At 48.9% G+C, this 21,360-nt stretch overlaps 1 protein-coding gene, 1 long non-coding RNA gene and 1 other non-coding gene across 15 annotated transcripts in view; 1 reads left to right on the forward strand and 2 right to left on the reverse strand.

Annotated features, from left to right (window-relative positions):
* Positions 1-765: 765 nt before the first annotated feature.
* On the reverse strand, positions 766-2,577 carry LOC130839783 (uncharacterized). The gene is made up of 3 exons (XR_009049900.1): positions 2,443-2,577; positions 1,381-1,490; positions 766-1,282 (listed from the first exon to the last, which is right to left on the reverse strand). It is a non-coding gene; the product is annotated as an uncharacterized LOC130839783 (long non-coding RNA).
* On the reverse strand, positions 1,725-1,833 carry LOC130841077 (U6 spliceosomal RNA). Its single transcript, XR_009050120.1, has one exon. It is a non-coding gene; the product is annotated as a U6 spliceosomal RNA (small nuclear RNA).
* Positions 2,578-2,679: 102 nt separating the features above from the next.
* Positions 2,680-21,360, forward strand: part of LIG3 (DNA ligase 3) — a 33,999-nt gene continuing 15,318 nt past the window's right edge. For 5 of the 13 annotated variants that reach the window (XR_009049898.1, XR_009049897.1, XR_009049896.1 and 2 more), the window contains exons 1-17: positions 3,613-3,772; positions 4,968-5,518; positions 7,460-7,603; positions 9,753-9,950; positions 10,619-10,770; positions 11,460-11,626; positions 11,740-11,817; positions 12,291-12,459; positions 14,026-14,181; positions 15,940-16,071; positions 16,481-16,560; positions 17,536-17,623; positions 18,317-18,394; positions 19,033-19,156; positions 19,766-19,908; positions 20,246-20,320; positions 20,767-20,913. Coding sequence is in view for 10 of the 13 variants with exons in the window: in XM_057714217.1 (XP_057570200.1) it covers positions 4,972-5,518; positions 7,460-7,603; positions 9,753-9,950; positions 10,619-10,770; positions 11,460-11,626; positions 11,740-11,817; positions 12,291-12,459; positions 14,026-14,181; positions 15,940-16,071; positions 16,481-16,560; positions 17,536-17,623; positions 18,317-18,394; positions 19,033-19,156; positions 19,766-19,908; positions 20,246-20,320; positions 20,767-20,913 (2,478 nt within the window). In the remaining 3 variants the exon portion in view is untranslated. Of the gene's footprint in view, positions 2,792-3,611; positions 3,773-4,504; positions 4,667-4,773; positions 4,829-4,967; positions 5,519-7,459; positions 7,604-9,752; positions 9,951-10,618; positions 10,771-11,459; positions 11,627-11,739; positions 11,818-12,290; positions 12,460-14,025; positions 14,182-15,939; positions 16,072-16,480; positions 16,561-17,535; positions 17,624-18,316; positions 18,395-19,032; positions 19,157-19,765; positions 19,909-20,245; positions 20,321-20,766; positions 20,914-21,360 lie in introns of those variants that run through there. The other 8 variants (XM_057714216.1, XM_057714220.1, XM_057714212.1 and 5 more) reach the window with 7 other exon arrangements.

Below are 21,360 nucleotides of genomic sequence, written 5' to 3' on the forward strand. Positions count from 1 at the left end.
AGGGGCAAAGGGGAAGTTGGGACGAGGTGAGAGAGTAGCATAGACATATTTACACTACCAGCTGTAAAATAGATAGCTAGTGGGAAGTTGCTGTATAACAAAAGGAGATCAACTTCATGGGAGATGCCTTGGAGGGCCAGGACGGGGAGGGTGGGGGGAAGTCGCGGGAGGGAGGGCATATGGGGATATGTGTGTAGATGCAGCTGATTCACTTTGGTGTACCTCAGAGACGGGTACAAGAGTGTAAAGCAAACATATTCCAATAAAGAGTTTAAAAAAAAAAAAAAGCATGTAGAGCCTGAGTGTTTTTGCACATTTACATCTACCACTGTCAAAGATACAACGTAATGAACATCCTTCTGAGGGAGGCTTATTACTTTTAGAGATTCATTCATTCATTCATCCCATTCACTCACAGACTTCATTCATGTATTCATAAATACTTGCCTAGTGCCTGCTATGCACCCACTACTGTTCCAGGCTAAATGATAAAAAGAGGATAAAAAGGTGCAGGAGGCACAGATGTCACCCTTCACAAACAGGTTTGAAGTCTGGGGTGGTGCTATCCAACAGAAGTACAGCATACGCTGTTTGCAGCTTTATATTCTCTTGTCCCCACATTTTCAAAAAAGTAAACAGTAAAAATTTATTTGAATAATATATTTTTATTGAATCCAACATATCCAAAATATCACTTCAACACACAATTAACATAATATTATTAATGAGATATCTTACAGTCGTTTTTTGTTTGATAACATCTTCAAAATCAGTTTGTATTTTACACTTACAGCACATCTCAATTTGGATTTTTTTTTAACGTAGGTGTAGCTGATTTACAATGTTGTGTTAGTTTCAGGTGTATGGCAAACTGATTCAGTTATACATATATATGTGTGTGTATATATACATATTCTCTTTTCAGGTTCTTTTCCATTGTAGGTTATTACAAGATATTGAATACAGTTCCCTGTGCTACACAGTAGGTCCTTCCTGTTTATGTATTTTATATACAGTGGTGTGTATATGTTAACCCCAAACTCCTAATTTATCCCTCCCCCACAACACATCTCAATTTGGACTGGCCATTTCAAGAGCTCAACAGCCACTCGTGACTAAATGACAGCAGTCGACAGCACAGGGATAAGAAAAAGACAGATGCAATAAAGGGGACTTTCAAAACGCCGGGGTAAACGCAGTGAGAGATTATGTTCAGGATCACTCAGCCGAGGGAGTTCGGATTTGAGCTTCTGGTGACCTTCCAACGCCAGACCGGTTCGTTCTGCCACACATAAGAGACTTTGCCCACTTCAAACAGTGGCCTCATGGCTTGCCTCAACCAACCAAACAATACATCCAAAACAAAATCCATCCTCTTACCTCAAACACCTTCTCCTGCTCCCTCATTTTCTATTTCAGTTGATGGCACCATTATCTACCTGTTCAGTCAAGTCATCCTCATTACATCTTCAGACAAAGGAACACTTTATCTAGAAGATAATTTAAAATCTAAATGCTTATCCAAAAGTGCACCTTCCTCTCCACTCCAACTGACTGAGCTTGTTCAGGCCACTTTCATCTCTAACATGGGTCGTCACCACAAGAACCTTTTTCTTCCCGTTTAATTGAGATATAATTGACACACAGCACTGTATAAGTTTAAGGTGTACAGCGTAATGGCTTGATATAGACACAATAAAAGGCAAAAAAGAAATAATTTCCTTAAAAATATGCACCTCTTCACGAATTTGCATGTCATCCTTGGGCAGGGGAACCACGCTAATCTCTGTATGGGTCCATTTTGGTTAAAGTTCTGCCCAAGCTAGCACTGAAAACCTTTTAATTGGTTCCCTTACTATTTCATAAGGCCCTTCAAGGATCTCCATCCCCTACATAACAAAGGCCATGATCCTTTTTACATCGCACAGAACTCCCTCCTGGGTGTGATCTTTGCTTATCTAACAATGCCCAGTTGTTTACCTTTCCTAGACTTTGAACAAGCTCTCTCATCTCCTCTGAGCCTGCTATTCTTTTGCAATTTGTTTGGTTGCTTTTTGGGGCTGTGCGGCCGCCCCACCCCCGCCCCCGGGTTGCCGGATTTTAGTTCCCCTACCAGGGATTGACTCCGACCTGGACAGGAAAAGCGCCCAGTCCTAACCACGGGATCGCCAGGGTAAAAAGAGCCACCCCAATCTCTCAAAAAGTTGACCTGAGGTTTAAAAGAAATACACTTAAACAATACACAACCAAGGATTTACTGTACCCAGCACTCCTTTATATATCTCTCTAGTGCCCCTTTTCAATTCAGTAGTATTGCTTGAATACTTACTATGTGCTAGGCACTTTGCGGGACAGAAGACAGAGGAAATACAGAAAAACAGACTGAATAACGCGACCTCTGCCTTCCCCAAGCTCATCACAATATAGTTTTTCAGCCAGTACCTTTAAGGACTAGATACTCTCTAACGTTAGGAGCGAATCAGGGGGTACCCAGCATTCCTCCGAGCGCCGCCACATCCCAGCATCTCAGCTTTCCGGGGCCGTCGGTAAGCAACCCTCACGCCCCAAAACAGAGTACCAGGCCTGACTCTGCGGACCCGGCCCACCCCTCACGTGGCCGGCGGGGTGGGCGGGGACGCGTGGCGCCGCGGGGGCTGGCCCTCTGCGCCTGCGCGCTGCGGCAGCTCAAGGACCCGGATTTAAAGAGACAGGCGCTGCAACCGTCGTGGCTGCGCGCGGCCTGTGGGTGCCTGGTCCGAGGCCTGAGGTGGCGCCGGAGCCGGGAAGGCAGGTGAGGGGCGGCGCGGCGGGGCCGGGCAGCGGGGAGAGGGGCCGCCGGGGTTCCGAGGCTCGGGGCGACTGGGAGCCAGCCCCCTGACCTCCTCCCGCTCCCGCCCTCCGGCGGAGCCCCGGGGCACACCCTCCGTGACGTGGCGGCCCCCCGGGAGCCCACGGGGGGTGGCTCCCGGGACCCCCACGGGGCCGCGCCGGGGAGGCAGGGCGCCCCCGCCCGCCGCCCGGGCCCCCGCGGGGCTGCTCGGGCCGGGGCTGCCCACCCGCCGCGCCGAAGTCGGTGCGTTTCGGAGGGAGCTCCAGAGGCTTTCCCTTCCCGCCGCGTCGCCTTCAGCCCAAGGCCGGGCTGTGCCCTGGCGGCCCCTCCGGCCCGATTCGAGCCGCCCCTCCCGGTGCCCGCCCCTGGCCCGCAGCCCGCGCCCACTCCCGATCGCCTCGCGGGGAGGCCTTCCGGGGAAAGCGGCCGCGGGGCTTTCACTTCCCGGCCCGGCTGCGTTCAGGCCTCAGCGGCTTCCTTCTCGGTTCCCTTTGGTGAAATGCTGAGCGGCGGCCGTGGGGGCTGTGAGCCGGGCGGCTTTGTGCCTCCTCGTGGCCCAGCGCCTCCTGGGCCCTGCGGAGAGTAGGGCGCCGCCAGGTCCTCTCCCCTCGGCTCCTGTCGTCCTGGGGGGCGGTGGGGGGAGAGGAGGGCAGGAAGGAGGGGGGCTTCATAAATCGCTCTCCAAGGAAGGTGGGGAACCCTGACTTGTACTGAGCGCCTCTTACGGGCCTGCCGTGCTTTCACATACCTCACCTCTGCGGTTCTTCAACTTTTGGGGGTTGTAGAGCCCTTTGCGAGTTTCGTTAAAATCATGATGGTCTCTCCCTAATAATGTACAATGCTGAATGTGCACCTTTTGTATACGTTTTCAGGGAGTTCACACACACCCCCCATCAGCCCATCCATGGACTCATTTTAATTTTCCAGCCATCCCCTGAGGAGGTAGGTATTCTTTCCTCTGTCTTAGAAATAAGCAAAGAGGGGAGTTAAGGGAATTCTCAGAGATAACCTAGTCCCAGAACTGCACGGTCACACTTGTGATTCCCAGTTAGCTGCTGTCCTCTGCGTCACGTTGCACTACAGTAAGTAAAGCCTGCTTTTCTTTATCACCCAGTAGCTATTTCACTACAAAGCCCCGTGCAGGCTGAAAATCACTTCCAGTCTGTTTAAAGTTGGAACTATGAGGATACTTTAGAAAATATGGATAAAAGAATGTGGAGGATACCTTCAGGATATAAATCCTGAAACAGGATTTGAATTGATAGATCACTTCCTTTGATTCTTGCTGTCCAGTTACTTCAGCATTCCCCGATTCAAGTTGCTGAATTATAACCAGGCCAGTAGCCCATAGGAAGCCTCTGCTTAAAGAATAGCCGCTTCATTGATTATGAGGGCTTTATTCTTGGGATGACAGCCCTTTGAGTTAGGTACTATTATTATCCACATCTTACAGTTGAAATTAAGGAACCGAGAGGTTAAGTAACCTACCAAGGTCACACAGCCAATGAGCTAAGATTTGAAACCAGGCAGTCTGGTTTTAGGCTCTGTTCAGTTGCCTCTCAAAGTAGGGCTCAAATGTATATAGTGGCTTAATTATTTTCTGAGGATGGCATATATTTTATACTTCACATTAAAAACTTGACAAACATAATGTAATTTTTTTTTTTTTTTAAGTCTCGCCGTGCGGCTTGTGGGATCTCAGTTCCCCTACCAGTGGATGAACCCCAGGCCATGGTGTGAAAGCGCTGGGTCCTAACCACTGGACAACCGGGGAACTCCCAGTGTAATTTTTCTTGATGATTCAAAAGAAACTTGAGGATCTTATGGTACTTAAGGGTCAGCATCCATTTTAAGGATTAGGGGTTGCTGATGGCCTGAGAAAAGGCTTTATGTTATTTGCATTCTCTTGATTGTGACTGACTAGATCCATGTGTGTACATTAGATAATTGAACATCCTTTTGCAAACTGAATTTTCCTGTGTTGGAACGCTTCATCCTGTAAGCAATTAATCTTTCATACTTTGGGAAATGTTTGATTGGTCAGCCTGGATTGTGTTAGGATGTCAGCCTTTGAGGAAATTAGAAGCCTGCCTCCTTGTTAATAACTCACTTTTCTACCTCTCACCTTTTCATGCAGCTGTATGACTTTGGCTTTTAAGATCCTCTTCCCACCAACTCTCCGTGTACTCGGCCAAAAAGAACTGTGCCTATTCCGAGAACAACATCACTGGCCTGGCATAAGACAGTTCAGCCAGTGGTCAGAAACAGTTCTTCGTGGACACCGCCTCCTCCAGAGAAGAAAGCCTGTTCTGTCATTCCAGGAAAACAATCTAAGACCACGTGCCACCTGCCTTGTTTTTTTGCCAGGGTCGCATGTGGGACTCTGCAGCCGCTCCTGTGAGATGGCAGAGCAACGGTTCTGTGTGGACTATGCCAAGCGTGGCACAGCCGGCTGTAAAAAATGCAAGGAAAAAATTGTAAAGGGTGTATGCCGAATCGGCAAAGTGGTGCCCAATCCCTTTTCAGAGTCAGGGGGCGATATGAAAGAGTGGTACCACATTAAATGCATGTTTGAGAAACTGGAGCGGGCCCGGGCCACCACAAAAAAAATCGAGGACCTCACAGAGCTGGAAGGCTGGGAAGAGCTGGAAGATAACGAGAAAGAACAGATAAGCCAGCACATTGCAGGTGGGGTGGAGAATACTACTTTCTCATCTTATTGGTACTGAGAGGAAAAGGGATGAGTAGAGCCCAATTTCTTCCTGTCTGTCTTGCTGTCTTTCTTTGTTTTAACTTCAAACTCACAGAAGAGTTGCAAGAATAAAAATAGTACAAAGAATGCTCATATTCAGATTTACCTTTTTTTTGCTTGTTTGGCCAAATAGCTTGTGGGATCTCAGTTCCCCAACCAGACCCTGGGCCGTGAGAGCTCGGAATGCTTACCACTGGACCGCTGGGGAATTCCCTCAGATTTACCTGTCGTTAACAGTTTGCTCTTTGCTTTATCATTTGTGTTCGTGTGTGTGTTCTCTCTCTCTCACTCTTCTCCTTTCACACAGGCAGTTTTTTTCCCCTGAACTATTTGAGCGTAAGTTGCATACGTCATGGCCCTTTGCCTTTAAATACGTCAATGTGTGTATCTTAAGAATAGGATACCTTGACCATAATACAGTTATCAAACAGTAAATTTATCCTTGACATAATACTTCAATCTACCATCTGTATTCTAGTTTTTCGGTTGATCAGATAATATCTTTTATAGCTTTTCTCTCTTTGCAGTGTGGAATCCTCCTCTAAGACGGGTGTTGCATTTAGTTGTCACGTCTGGCCTCCTTTAATCTGGAACGTTTCCATGGTCTTTCTTTTTCTTTTATGACGTGGACTTTTTTGAAGAATAGAGTACCTACCACTACCCCCTTTTATCTATCAGTTTATTATCTGTATGGACTCATAGATTACTACTGCTTTTTCCAGGTGGCTTATAATTGTACTGTATTTTATTAATTTACTACTAAATTGTCACGTATTTGGCCAGTTGGGAGCCCCTTTGTGCTAGTTTCTGTTGGATGCCCGCATCACTTTAAAAAAAATGTTCTAAAGTACTTCATTACTCTCTGGCATAACAGTACGCTTGCTCTTAGGCTTACCTTGTGTGTATCCTGTCTCAGCCCTGGAATCAGCCATTTCTCTGAAGAGTCCTTGTTCCTATTAGTGGGGAAATGGCATTAGAGACCAAAATCTGGATGCTCCGTGTCCTTGCTTTTAAGCCCTTTCAGCAGATAGAACTAGAAAATATGTTTGTATATACACAAAAACATACACATATACAGATACATATATGTACACACATACATGCATATTCACATGTGCCTGTACTTTAGAAATCTTACACTGATACTTACAAATCCAATTAGTCTTTTCTGACCTTCAGTGTCTTCATCTATAAAGTAATATTCATATCTTCAATTAAATTTAGCTCTGGTCAGTGTAGGAAGACTCTAAAATAGTCATCTGTCTTTGTTCTTTGAGAGGAAAAAAGACTTCCAGAGGAGAAAACTACTCATAAATTTTTTTTCTGAATCTCCCCTCCTGCCCTGCCCAGCCTTAGCCATTGGCCTCAGCCTTTGTTACTTTTTGACCCATCTCATTCAGAGGAAGAGAAATACAAGGTGGAATTAAACTGTCACATGACTCAAATAACTCAGCAGCTGGAAGTTTTCCTGCCCATACCAAATCAACATGCTCTGTTTATCCATCTTCATTTTACTTTCTTATCTATAAATTGGGGCTAATTCCATAAGCTGAGGTCCCCACATTTTATCTGTTGAGACATGATTTCTGATTTCCTCTAAATAATCTGGAGATTATTATATGTGTGATAAGGAGTGGAGAGTGTTGATGAAAATCTAAGTTACTAATGAAAGTAAAGAGTAACTGGGTCTTTTGTCCCATGAACACCCTCTCCCCAGTGCCCTGTTCCCACTACCTGCACTCAAGAAGACAAGCCGGCCAGCAGTCAGTATCGGGTTAATACTGTGGTAGTCACGTAGCCAGGCTGTAAGAGCATTTGACAGATTTTTGGAAGCTTTCTCAGGCGTCTTTCACTGAAGGATATTTTCCCTTCTACAGATCTGTCTTCCAAGGCAGCAAGCACGCCAAAGAAGAAAGCTGTTGTCCAGGCTAAGTTGACAGCCACCGGCCAGGTGACATCTCCAGTGAAAGGTGCTTCACACGTCACTAATAACAATCCCCGGAAATTCTCTGGCTTTTCAGGTAAGATAGGTTAGGGCTACTTGAGTCCTTTCACTTCGCTCTCCTGTTTGGGACTCTGGTTAAGAGTGAACATTCTGTGCTCTCTAGCGTCCTTAATACAGTTAACTTTGAACAACATGGGCATTAGGGGCTCCAGACCCTCTGCACAGTTGAAAATCCAAATGTGATTTATAGTCTGCCCTCCTTATCTGAGGCATAGCCACGTTTCCACCGTACCCTCAGTTCTGCATCCGTGGATTCAGTCAACGGCAGAGTGTATAGTACTTAACTTGCTATTGAAAAAACATCTGCATATAGGTGTATCCATGCAGTTCAAACCCGTGTTGTTCAGGGTCAACTGTAATCTGCTTCCATCTGAGCAGAGAGGTGATGGCTAATTCTCAGTGCTCCACTTGTCTAGTATTTCTTTGTATATTTTAATCTCTGCTGCAGCAAAAAGATGTTTGTTTTGTCAAGACTTTTTCCCCTTGAAGTAGTTTACCTGGATCAGACATGATTGTTATAACCTTCCCTTTACTTCCTTGTTTTTTTTTTGTTTTGTTTTCTTTTTTTTATTTTTATTTTTTGTTTTCTTTTTTTTTTTTACTTCCTTGTTTTTTGATAATGGAAGAGTCTTTAGAAATCGCATCCCTGAACTTGCCCAAGCTGGAGATGAAAGTAGAGAAGAAGGGAGGTGTCCTGCATGGCCTTGTGTAGCAGATAGCATTGGGCTGGGGGCTTTTGCATGCGTGGTTTCATTTGTTCTTCATTTAACGTTGGGAAGCACTTTTAGGCCCATTTCATGAATGAGAAAGCTGATGGTCAGCATCATTCTGGAGTTAGCATTTACACCGAAGTCTGTTTAACTCTAGCACTTGTGCTCTTTTACCCTACAACCTGTTACCTCTTTTATTTGGAGACATTCTTGTGACTGCCTCAGCTAAAGAAAATAAAGTCAAAACCCATGGGCTCAGGAGTCGTTTGGGGAGGTTGCTCTGTGTGAGTGAAAGAAGTCCGGACTTGAGGTCAGAAGACCTGGGTCCCGATATGAACCTCTGTGGCATCATCTGTGAAGTGGGAATGGCAACACATGCCTTGTTGACCGCACGGTGTCTCACAAGGAATAAAGGAGATAAAATTGCAAAAACAATGCCTGACTCTCTGGGATTTTTTTTATTATTTTAAAACTGAGGTTTGCTTGGTTTTTGTCTGATGGTAAGCCAAAGAGAGTAACAGGGAAGAATCCAGGTGGCAGTAGGGGCAGTGTGTTTCTGGAAGGGCCCGGGTTCTAGGGAGGGAATTTGAGAGACGTGGGGTGTTCTAGTTCTTCAAGCTGCTGAACAGTGACACTTTGGAGATTTTGTCCCCTGACACCCTCTAGACTCCAGGTCAGAGATGAGGATAGATTTATAATTACGAAACCCAGGCAAGAAGACGCTTACATCAGCAGACAGCTTGCTAATGGCTCTGCTGCAGCTTTACAGAATGAAATTTACTTTGTAAATGGTCACAAGGAGGTAAAAGAAGATCACTCAAGAGTTGTACAGTTATTTGGGGTGTCTGGAGGAAAGCCCTAGTTGCCTACCTTTTGTTTTTACACTGAGAAAGAAAAAGTGGTGATGGGGGTGGGTGGGAGTGGTAGGGGACTGGGAATGTCTTCTCTCCTCAGGCCTTGGTCTCCTCATCAATAGGAAGAGATGGAACTAGGTAATTTTTAAGGCTTTTTCCAGTTCCAACAATCTTCAGTAGCAGTGGTTTCAGATTGACTACATGTCCCTTGATTTCTTCCCCCTTCCTGATCCCAACTTTTCTGGGTTCAACTTGACAATTGCTCTGAGATCGTCCTGACCACTCTTGGAATGAAAATGGCCCTTATTCTTCTGTGAAGCACTCATATAAAAAGGTGCATATCAGCTGGTCCTCTACTTCAGTGCGAGGCCATTATTCTTTTACTATTAATAGTTGTGAGATTTGGGGAAATAACTTGACCTCCATTTTTTTACCCATAAAATGGGTATAATGATATCTACCCCCAAAGGGCTCTTTTGGGGGGCTTAAGTGAAGCTACATGTAGAGCACTAGCAGAGTGCCTGTTAGTTTCCCTTCCTTCTCAGCAAGGCAAAATGAATCATTTCTGCTGTTTCTCTCTCCCTTTTACTCTTTCCAACAGCCAAGCCCAACAACTCTGGGGAAGCCCGCTCAAGCCCTACCCCTAAGACAAGTCTGTCCTCAAGCAAATGTGACCCTAAGCACAAGGATTGTCTGCTACGCGAGTTTCGGAAGTTGTGTGCCATGGTGGCTGAAAATCCCAGCTACAACACGAAAACCCAGATCATCCAGGACTTTCTTCACAAGGGCTCGGCAGGAGGTGGGGCCTCGAGCATCCTGGGTGGGCTTCTGTAAAGAGCTCAGAGTCATAGCTGGCTTCCTGGGCACATGAACTGTACGGTTGCACAGGGCCTCACACTTGATTTAATGCTCTGCGATTGCCGTCTTGAAATTCTTAACACTTTTGAACAAAGAGCCCACGTTTTAATTTTGTACTGGGCCCTGCAAAGTGTATAGCCAGTTCTACTCAAAACACATTGGCATTTTTCCTCTTCCTTTACTCTGCCCTCTAGGAGGCCAGAAGAACCTGTCTCATTTGACCAAGAGGAAAATTCACTCTCCTGCATGTTTGTTTAGGTTTTTGTGAACCACTTGCACAGCTTAGAATAGAATCTTCCAACTGTGTTTCTTTCATTGGTTTAACAAATGATCGTTGAGTATCTGTAATATGCTCATCACGGGGGACAGTGCAGTGAAAGGCGTGACTCTGCCCTGCAGGAGTTCATCCAGGGGCTAAAAGGGAGGTAGACACATGAACCACCAGCCACCAGTGCCATGGCCTCTGCTGCCATAGTGAAATGCACATCCTACCTTGTGGTCTTGTGGCAGCAGGGGCAGCGAAGTAGGCATCTCTTGGTTCCTTGAGTTTATTTATTTACCTGTTTGAGCTCCATTTCTCAAGAAAGGTTTCTTTCTTGTCTCTTCCAGATGGTTTCCGCGGTGACGTGTACCTAACGGTGAAGCTGCTGCTGCCGGGTGTTATTAAGAGTGTTTACAACTTGAATGATAAGCAGATTGTGAAGCTTTTCAGCCGCATTTTTAACTGCAATTCAGATGATATGGCACGAGACCTAGAGCAGGTCAGAGGAAGGGGAGGGCAGGTGGATTCCAGGTGGGGTTCTACCAAACCAAATACCTATACCCTCTTTTTTCTGGTGGGGCACATACTGTGTTTTAGGAAACTGAAACCCACTTGAGCAGGCTCTCATTATGAGAGGAGCTGAATGGGAGGCTACAGCTGTTAGTTTCACAAGGTCTGAGGACTGAACTTATACTACTGCTGAGCCCGAGAGGCGTAGACTTCAAGGGGCAGGATCTGAGACTTCCCACCATCTCTCCACTGGCTCTTGTTCTAGACCCTATTTTTTTCTGACTTTCTTCCCCCATAACTTGGGCTTACCATTCAGTTTTGGTTTATTCATGACTCCAGCCTTGGCACCGTGGAAAGTTTCTATCCAAGCACCCCCGTTAGCTGATGACCATATCTGTCTCTTAGTTGAGATTTTAACAGGACTCAAACTGGCTTGGCCCTGGATTTGTTCTTGCATCACGTCTCAGATAAGACAGGCGGCCAGATCCTGTGGTGGATAGAGGTGCCCTTTCCAGGAGCTGTGGGTGGGATAGGTTCTCTAAGAAGTGAGGCGATATGTATGAGTTGGAGACAAGAGCAGTGATTAAAATCTCTGATTCACCTTTAGTCCTGGGGGCTTGGGGGTTACACTTGGCCACTCTGGGGTTGCTGCAGTGGCATTTTGGTTTTTGGAGACAGGGTGATGTGTCAGAGACAATCAGAGTCTTCTTCGAGCAGAGCAAGTCTTTCCCCCCAGCTGCGAAGAGCCTCCTTACCATCCAGGAGGTGGATGAGTTCCTCCTGCGGCTCTCCAAGCTCACCAAGGAGGACGAGCAGCAACAGGCCCTGCAGGACATTGCCGCCAGGTCAGGGTGCTGCCCTGTGGGGTTGGGTCTGGGGAGATGGAATCACTAGGGAAGGAAGGTTTGGGAGTCCAGAGCTTTTCAGAACCTAAGTTGAATGTGCCTCATCCCTCTAGGTGCACAGCCAATGACCTTAAGTGCATCATCAGGCTGATCAAACATGATCTGAAGATGAACTCGGGTGCAAAACATGTGTAAGTACCGGGTCCTCTGATAGGCAAAGCTGCCCACTTCCTTTGTTGTCAGCTGGTGACAGGACTTTGGAGCCCTGATTTGGATTTGAATCCTGATTCTACCTTCTTACTTCCTGTGGGACCCATCACCTGACCTAGCTCAGCCTCCATTTTCTTATATGTTAAATGGAGATAATAGTACCCTTCTCACAGAGTTATTACAGTCAAACATATGGAATATGATCAAAAAGTATTGGATGAGTTGTTTGCCCATTCCAGCCGCCTCTTTGCTAGGGCAGCATCCATGTAGCACAGTATCTGAAAAGAGCTGAGTTTTACAAGAGCTTTTTCTCCTGTGAAAATCTTTAGACAATAGAACATAACCCCTTCCCCATATATTGGGATCCCTCCTCTCTCTGAGGACAGACTGGTATCCAAAGCAATAAGGTCACAGGCAGTGGTTTTTGTTTCCTTGCTCCTGTCGGCCTTGGCAGGCTAGATGCCCTAGACCCCAATGCCTATGAAGCCTTCAAAGCCTCGCGCAACCTGCAGGATGTCGTGGAGCGGGTCCTGCGCAACGAGCAGGAGGTGGAGGAGGAGCCAGGCCAGAGACGAGCTCTGAGGGTGCAGGCTGCACTGATGACCCCGGTGCAGCCCATGCTGGTAAGGACGCTGCTCTGGTCCTGCTTTCTGCTCCTTCCCTGTGAGGTCTGATAGGGTACAATGTTGGTGGCCTGTGCAAGTTGGCTGGAGGAGTTTGGGGAAGGAAGAGTTGAGACGCAGAAGGTGTTTCTCATGGGGCAGTAAAGGCAGGGAGGAGACAGTGTGACCTGGTGGAAAGGCCTGAGATCTAGGCCCAGCTCTGCCACCAGCAAACTGTAGAATCTTAGGTGAGTTCTATAGCCTCTGTTGGTCGTCCTTTGTTTTCTTATGTGAATGATGTCTGAAACATTTATCTAGAGCGGTTCATCTGCTGTTTTTCTTGAGGTCAGGTGGGTGTATGAAGTAACTTCTGAGTTTCTGTGACCTGCCCCAAAGTAGCTCTGAGAGTTGGTGACAGAGCCAGGCTTCCTGTGACAGGGTGACTTGGGTCTCCTTTTATTCTGGAAAGAGAGGAAGCTTAAGGAATGAAGACCAGCTCTTCTTGGGGCTCTGCTTATTTCATGAGACACGGGGTTTCCTTTCTGGCGTGGGTTTTCCTGTGCAGCAGGACCAGCCACATCTGCTGCCGTGCCTACTCTGAGAGCTTTTGCATTGTTTCTGTGGGGTGCACTGCTTTTCGTGAAATGGTCTTTTTCTCTTTCTTTCTTTCTTTTTTTTTTTTTAATGAAATTGTCTTGTGTGTTTTACTGAAGTCTTGGTCTAGGGTTCTGTGTTTGGGACAAGGAAGTATTCTGTGGGACAGCCAGCAGCAAAGTAGGTCTCCACTCAAGGGACAGGACTGGTCACCTCCATAAGTGGCCTTTCTGACTTTTTAGAAGAATTCTTTCTGAAGCCTGCTCTATAGCCTGTCATTTGAAGTGTGGCATGGGTTATCCAGCTTACTGGGTAACCATCCCAGCTCTGGAGTTGGGCCTAAATTCACACCTCACTCCTGCCCTTTACTAGCTGTGTAGCCAGAAGTGCCTCACAGAGGCACTTAACCTCTGTGAACGCCAGTTGTCTCATTCATAAAGCGAAAACAATGTTTATCACATAAGACATGGAGGATGAAATAAAATTACTTATACGATCCATCACCTAGAAGGACCTCCAAGGTGGTAGTCATTGCTCGTCAGGCTGGCACAGGTATGTGAATAAGTGCTCCTGTGTCGTGTCCTGTCCTAGGGATGCCTGATCGCTGTCACCTGCACACTTTAATTTTACCTCTGCATACCTCCGTGCTGAGATAACTGATGTGTTTAGTAATAAGCCAGAGGCCCTGCGAGACCCTAAGTTATTGAGAAAAAAATCACATGCTGTCTCAGTGGAACTATATTTGCTCTATAGTGAATTACATTCGTATATTCCTCAAAATGCAAGCTCCTGTGTCAACTCCAGTGGTGCTTTTATAGTCAGAATACAACACTGCCCAGTCTCTTCCACTCCCATCACCTCTTCGGCAGCCTGCCCTGAGGGTGCACTCTAGCTGTCAGTCCCTAGGACCTGGATTCTGGGCTGTCCTTGCTGAGCAGCCCCTCTTGGAAGAGCACCCGTTAAGTCTCCAGGCTTTTCTTTCTCCACCGCAAGGCTGAGGCCTGCAAGTCCATCGAGTATGCAATGAAGAAGTGTCCAAATGGCATGTTTTCTGAGATCAAGTACGATGGGGAGCGAGTCCAGGTGCATAAGAACGGGGACCACTTCAGCTACTTCAGCCGCAGTCTCAAGCCCGTCCTGCCGCACAAGGTACAGGCCCCTTCCTCTCTGCTGGGGCTCTTTCCCTTTCTGCTTCTAAGAATCTTAAAGCCAGTGTTCCACAGTCATTCCACCTCTGGTGCAAAATAGGGCCTGTTTTGTATTTGTTGAATGAAAGGATGAATTCATTTATTCATGTTTGGAGTCTTCCAGTAATGAGGAGCTGCTCAAGTAGGGACAGCCAAAGAGCTCAGATGGGGGTCAGTCAGTACAGAGCCTGGGGGCTGCAACGCCGGGACAACGAGCTCAGCTAGGGAGTGATGTGCAGTGTTTGTCTTCTATGTTTCCAGGTCCCGGGTGCTCCCCCCACCCCCGAGCTAAGTCACGGCTCAGGTACAAAGGGCTGTTGGCCTGTCATTCATTTAATTTGTTCAACAAATATTTACCAAGTGTTTGGTCTGTGCTGGGCACTGTCCAAGATAATGGGCATCCAGCAGTAAAAAAAAAAAAAATGGCCGGAAGTTCGGCCCCTCCGGAAGCTTACATTCAGATGTAAACACAATCCCACAGTGACTTCTGGGAGCCCAGACTCTTGCCCTTAATCAGGTGGCATTGAGAACCTCGCCCCTCAGCCCTTCTCAGCTCCTGGGGCCTCTGGGAGCCTTTGGAGTGTGTCCAGGGAAAAGCAGCGGGAACATCTGGCCCCAGTAGCTGGGGGGGTAGGTGGACCTCCTGTCCTTGCTCTCTTTTCTTAGGTCAAACTCTGTTTCTCAGAGCCCCGGGGAGGGGACATGGTGTGAGGCTTACATCCTTACCTCAGCCTCACCTGCCTGCTTGAGCACTGGGCAGTCATGCCGTTTGTTTCAGGTGTTCCGGAGAGCTGAGCATTAGTGCGGGCTCCCCTGCTCTGTGGGGAGGGCTCACAGTCCAACTGCTGAGGAACAGCTCCTGGCGAGCTTGTTCAGGGGGCACCTTCTGCTCCTTAGGAAGGAGTTTGAGCATAGCTTTCCAGCATGAGAGCCCTCCCCTGCTCTCCGTTAACAGTTTCCTTCATCCCTGTCTCCCCTGTGCTTTAGTTCATGAAGGGCTGGGTCAGGGATGGAAGTGGAGTGGGATGGATGTACAGACCTTTCCTGTCCCTGCTCCAAGCTTCAGAGGCAGTGATAACCTAAGTGCCCTGCCCAGGGGAGCATTGGACCACAGTCATGCTCTCTGGACCGCCTTGGTGGCCTTATTCAGCAGGGGCCACCATGGGTTACAGTGGGACCTGTTCCTGTGTAGGCCTGTCAAACACTAGGGCTCTGCCTTTAACAGGAAAAAAAATCCAGTTCCAAACATCCTTTTCTTCCTCATTCTGAAGATAGCTATAGGTTCAGAGCTCCCACTCAGAGAAGACCCTCCTTACGTTTCCTTGCAGCTCCTAAGGGGATTCATTTCTTCCTTTCCACCTTTTTTCCAACTGATCTGTTCTCCTGTACAGGTCTCTGCCTGCCCATCTTCCTTCCCTCCATTCTGTGTTTGTCTGCCCCCGTTTCTCCCCTTCATTTTCACTCTCAGGTTCTTACTTTTTCCTGCAAATTCTCCTCTGCAGCCCATAGAAAGTGACCTCAACATGGGCTGACCTCTTCCTGGGTCTGGGCAGAGGTCCCAAAACATAGCTGATTCTCTTGCCTAGGCAGCTGCTGAGGCCTAGGTCTGTTTTGCCCATTAGCTGGGCTTGAGCATGTTGGTGGTCTGTGTTCCTTCCGGGGCCTGGTTTTTGCTTTCTGTGGCCCAGCTCCCTCCCCTGAATGATCCTTCTGCCTCCAGGTGGCCCACTTTAAAGACTACATCCCCCAGGCTTTCCCTGGGGGCCACAGCATGATCTTGGACTCTGAGGTGCTCCTGATCGACAGCAAGACAGGCAAACCATTGCCCTTTGGGACTCTGGGAGTGCACAAGGTACTGCCCAGGGCTGGATGGGCAAGCGTGAGTGTGTGTGCGTGTGCATATGTGTGTGTGTGCGCGCGCACGCGCGCGCGCGCTATCGGTCTGAATGGAGAGGAATGTATCACTTACTTAGAGTCAAGCTTATCTTCATCTCTGAACTGGTTCTGGATTTAGCCCTGAGTTTACATTTGTTTTCTTTTTGTGTTTTGCATAAAAAAGAGCTAGTAGTGGCAACTAACTTATAATTGGGTCAGTCTCAGGACCATCTGTCAAGTGCCCTTATGGCCCCGGAACTTCACAGTACACATAGGCCTTTTGTATCAGATGCTTCAGAGGGTCTCTGGAAGTGGGCTGGTACTCCCCATTTCATGCCCTCTTATTTTTGTCCCTCATGTACCTACTACCTCATTTTCCCTTACAGAAAGCTGCCTTCCAGGATGCTAATGTTTGCCTGTTTGTTTTTGATTGTATCTACTTCAATGATGTCAGCTTGATGGATAGGTGAGGAATCTGGTTTTGATTCCTGGGAGGGGGAGGTGGGGGCTTCAGATTGGAAAGGAGGGAGAAGGGGCTGGAGCAAGTGCCGTTTCGTGCCCCGGAGCTGCAGCAGGAACAAGCTGAGAGGGGGCACAGTTGCCACGCAGTCAGCTTGCCATTCATTGCTAGGAAGAGCCAATGTGTTGACTAGATCTTGGCTCTGAAAGCTTAAGTCACAAAGGAAACCCAACCACCCATTGCAAAATGGACTGTTGACTTGATACAGACTCTGAGCACAGTAAGGTTTCAGTTTATCTCTTCAACGGCACCTACAGGTGCATAAGGCAGGTGTTTTTCAGCTCAGAGGGCTTGTTTTTGGAAGAGGCCAAAAGCAGAAGCCTGTGATTATCGGGTTCTGTGGCTGGGACCGTCTTAGGGATAACTAGCAGTGTTGATTTAGCTGCATCCAGTTCTTGGGCCTGAGAAACCATTTTGGCCCCTTCCTCCCTTAGTGAGGCGTCCCTGGCCCCACCCCCCACACCAGCCCATGTCCTTGAGTGTAGAAGGAGAAGGAGATAGAAAGGAGAAAGAATTGCGGGGGTAGGAGCTGCGGTTTGGGCTTCAGGTCCCGAGGCCCGTCAGCCTGCTGAGCCAAGCACCAGCCCGTCTGGGGCCTGGGGTGAGGCAGCGTGCAGAAAATGAGAGTCGGAGTTATTTTTCAAGTGGGACCAGGATGTATATAGTCTGTTTGGGCTGATGAGGTAGAGACAGGAACTACAACAATGGAATGGCTCTGGGCTGCAGCTCATAAGCGTCCAACTTTGGTCCTGGTGAAGCCCTCGTCACCCTGGACAGGCAGAACTGTTAGGTACAAGGGCCTTCAGCCGTGGCAAACCCTCTCAGGAAGCTGCAGTTCACTGTTGTGCCCCTTCCCTCCTCAGAACTCCTCAAGGGGGTGGGAGGATCCTGGCCTGACCTCAGCTCTCCTGTCCCCCTCAGGCCTCTGTGTGAGCGGCGGAAGTTTCTTCACGATAACATGGTTGAAATTCCCAACCGGATCATGTTCTCAGAAATGAAGCAAGTCTCAGTGAGTGACGATCCCACCCTGGGCAGTGTCCTGGTGGTGTGAAAGTAGGGCAGAGAGCCCCTTGGGTCAGACGTGGCTGTGAGAACGAGTCTCAATTATTTTATAACAAGGGAGGCTGATGTGCACACCAGCAGCCCTCAGAGATGCTGTGGGCCTGGTTCCAGACCACCACAGTAAAGCAGTGTCACATAAAACAAGTCACATGAAGGTTACGGTTTCCCACTGCACAGAGAAGCTATGTTAATGCTATACTGTAGTCTGCTGAGTGTGCAATAACATTATGTCCAAAAAAAAAAAACACATACATACCTTAATTAAAAATACTGCTAAAAAATTCTCACCATCTGACAACACAGGGTTGCCGTTGCCTTCAACTTGTAAAAGACCCAGTATCTGCAAAGTGCAGTAAAGCAAAGCACAGGAAGACAAGGTCTGCCTGTGTTCATCTACTAGTCTGCACCTGGTGGGGCAGGGCATGAAACAGCCTTCCCGGGGGGGCTCCCAGTGTCTCAAAGCTGAAGCAGCTCTCTGGTTGGTTGCTGCTCTGCTAGCCATTTTGTTCCTTGTATTCAAGTCAGGGTTTTTCCAGCAGGCACTTGTGCTAGTGTGTGAAAAGGAACCCCCCTCTACCTTGCTCCCATAGCCCTTCTCTGTTCTCACACCAACCTCAGCGTCTCTCCTGTTATCCCTCAGAAAGCTTCTGACTTGGTCGACATGATCAACCGGGTGATCCGAGAGGGGTTGGAAGGGCTGGTGCTGAAGGATGTGAAGGTAAGATGGTCACTTCCTTTGCTTTCTCCCACAAAGCCCTCCCCCGAGCCTTTCCAGCCCTGGCCAGGAGGTGGCGGTGGCTGTCTGAGGTGCTTGGGGGTGGGTCCTGAGGGAGCGTCTTTCCAGGGTTCTGGATCTACAGCAGCGGTCCCCAACCTTTTTGGCACCAGGGACCAGTTTCATGGAAGACGATTTTTCCATGGACCGGGGTGGAGGGCTGGGGAATATGGTTTCAGGATGATTCAAGCTCACTACATTTACTGTGCACTTTATTCTTATTACATTGTAATATGTAATGAAATAATCACACAGCTCCCCATAATGCTGACAGCAGGCAGAGCTCAGGTGGTGATGTGAGTGATGGGGAATGGCTGTGAATACAGATGACGTTTTGCTCACTCGCCCACCGTTCACCTGCTGCTGTGCGGCCCGGTTCCTGATAGGCCACGGACAGATATTGGTCCGTGACCCGGGCGGTGGGGACCCCAGATCTAGAGGATGGGCTTGTGTGTGTCTCCTGTAGTGCCTGGAGCAGAGTGGGCTGGGCACTGTGACAGGTTCAATATATCACGTGAAGAGGTGAAAAAAGCCCACCGTCATAGTTTCTAGTTTGTGGTCTCTCTCTCGCTTCCCTTCAGGGCACATATGAGCCTGGAAAGCGTCATTGGCTGAAAGTGAAGAAGGACTATTTGAACGAGGGGGCCATGGCTGACACAGCTGACCTGGTGGTGCTTGGGGCCTTCTATGGGCAAGGGAGCAAAGGTCAGGGTGGCCTCTGGCCCCTGGGATGGTACTTCTTTGAAAGGTACCCCTCAAGGAATAGGCAGGCCTTTTTCCTGGTTTGATCTGCTAGCATGGCCAGTCGTGACATCCACAGTTCTGGGATCGGGGCCCCAACCTCACCCATGCTGCCTAAAACAGGGACATGGAGCGCTGCAGACCTGGGCAGGGAGAGATCAGGTGAGAATGCCCTGCGCTAGCCTGGCACAAAGAGGCTCACCACCAGCTATTCCTTTAGGGCCTGGCAGCGTTCTCCTCAGGGGAAATCTCCATTTCCTGACTGGAAGGGAAGCTGGGGTCTGAGGAACTGGTACTTGTAGGCCTCTTTCCTCGTGCCCGGCACTATTCCATTCCTTTTACTTCACCAGAGCCCAGTGTCAGGTGTGATTATCCCTAATTCACCGAAGAGGAAATCGGGGCTTAAAAAGGTTAAACTTACACAGCTAGTAAGCGTTAGACCCAGGAGGTGATCTGTGGCACTCTGATGCGAAGGCCCAGGGCCTTTCTTCCAGCAGGCTGCCCCTCACAGGGCACACGGGGCTGGCAGAGATGGCTCTGCCCCGCCCCCAGCTTAGCCCCTCCTCCCCCCAGGTGGCATGATGTCCATCTTCCTCATGGGCTGCTATGACCCGAGCAGCCAGAAGTGGTGCACAGTCACCAAGTGTGCAGGTGGCCACGATGATGCAACACTCGCCCGCCTGCAGACAGAACTGGACATGGTGAAGATCAGCAAGGTGAGGAGGGGCCCTGGGGCCCTGGCCTCTGCCCTGGCCATCATTACTGAGACAGGCAGTGTCGTGGGGGCTGCAGGTATCACGTATCTGTCTCCACAGAACAGAGAGCTGCTGCTTGGCCATAGGAGCAGTATTAGGCCCTCAAATTCTCTGAGTACCGACCATGTGGAGACTGGCCTGCGTGCCCTCCAGGCCACACCCTCTCTGGGCAGGGAGGATCCCAAGGGGTGAGGGTCAGCCTTTTGTGATAAGTCACCTCTTCTCACAAACCTTTTCTTCGTTACGGGGTTTAAGTCTTATTTTGGCAACAGCCCAGGAAGCATCTTTTCTCCTCTAGGATCCCAGCAAGATACCCAGCTGGCTGAAAATCAATAAGATCTACTATCCTGACTTCATCGTCCCAGACCCAAAGGTATTAGCCCAGGGCCTGGGGTCCTCCAGCCCAAGAAATGAGCTTGCACACTCTCTAGTGCCACAGAGACGCCATCTCGGCCTCACTGACAGTCCACCCAGCGATGGGGATCTGGGCTGTTGAGCCAAGTGACAGGCACAGGGATGACCAGTCAACACTGAGGAGTCATTCTCAACATAGAGAGGAAGGGACTAACCGTCCTCTAGTCACAGAGGGGCTGCTCGAGAAGTGACCTGGCGCAGTCCCTTCCTGCACTGATAGAGAAACAGGCCCAGAGAAGAAACGGGACTTCCCTAAGGTCATGCAGCAGCAGCAGCAGCAGGACTTGAACTCGTCCTTGCCCTGTTAGCCACCACTTTTTTGGTTTTAACAGTTCTGTATTGCTTTTAACTGGTGGGGAGGTGTTTTCTGTTTAACCAGTGAGTGACCTGACTTACTCCTGACAGAAAGCTGCCGTGTGGGAGATCACAGGGGCTGAATTCTCAAAATCTGAGGCTCACACAGCCGATGGGATCTCCATCCGATTCCCTCGCTGCACCCAGATCCGTGACGATAAGGACTGGAAGTCGGCCACTGACCTTCCCCAACTCAAGGTGTCTGCTCTTGGGCTGCATGTGTGTCCTCTACCCCTGTCCCTGCGTCCTCGGCTTCTCCTTTTCCCACTGCACTGAGATGGGCAAGGAGAGCGGTTACTAGAAAGGGAGACCAAGTTGTGGCAGGGCCGGGAGCAGCAGCCCTGGGCCTCCATCAGCAGCAGCCCTGGGCCTCCGTCCCCATCGCCCAGTAGACAGCCCTGCCTTCATCAGGCCCCTCTGGGCAGCCCTGGAGAGGGCGTGCGCCTGTCTCACAGCCTTCTGCTGAGGACTTGACCCCAGGCTGTAGTGTCCAGTTGCTGGTAAGAACTGGGGAACAGGACAGTGATCCGTGCTGATGACTCCAGAAACGGGGCCAGAGCTAGAAGAGTCTAGCCAGCCACTTTTCCAGGAGGCCAGCCACTTTTCCCTGCTGTGTGTCTTTCTCCCCTCATTGTCCCTGAGCTA

Source organism: Hippopotamus amphibius, chromosome 17 (assembly GCF_030028045.1).
Source record: "Hippopotamus amphibius kiboko isolate mHipAmp2 chromosome 17, mHipAmp2.hap2, whole genome shotgun sequence".
NCBI classification, from domain to species: Eukaryota; Metazoa; Chordata; class Mammalia; order Artiodactyla; family Hippopotamidae; genus Hippopotamus; species Hippopotamus amphibius.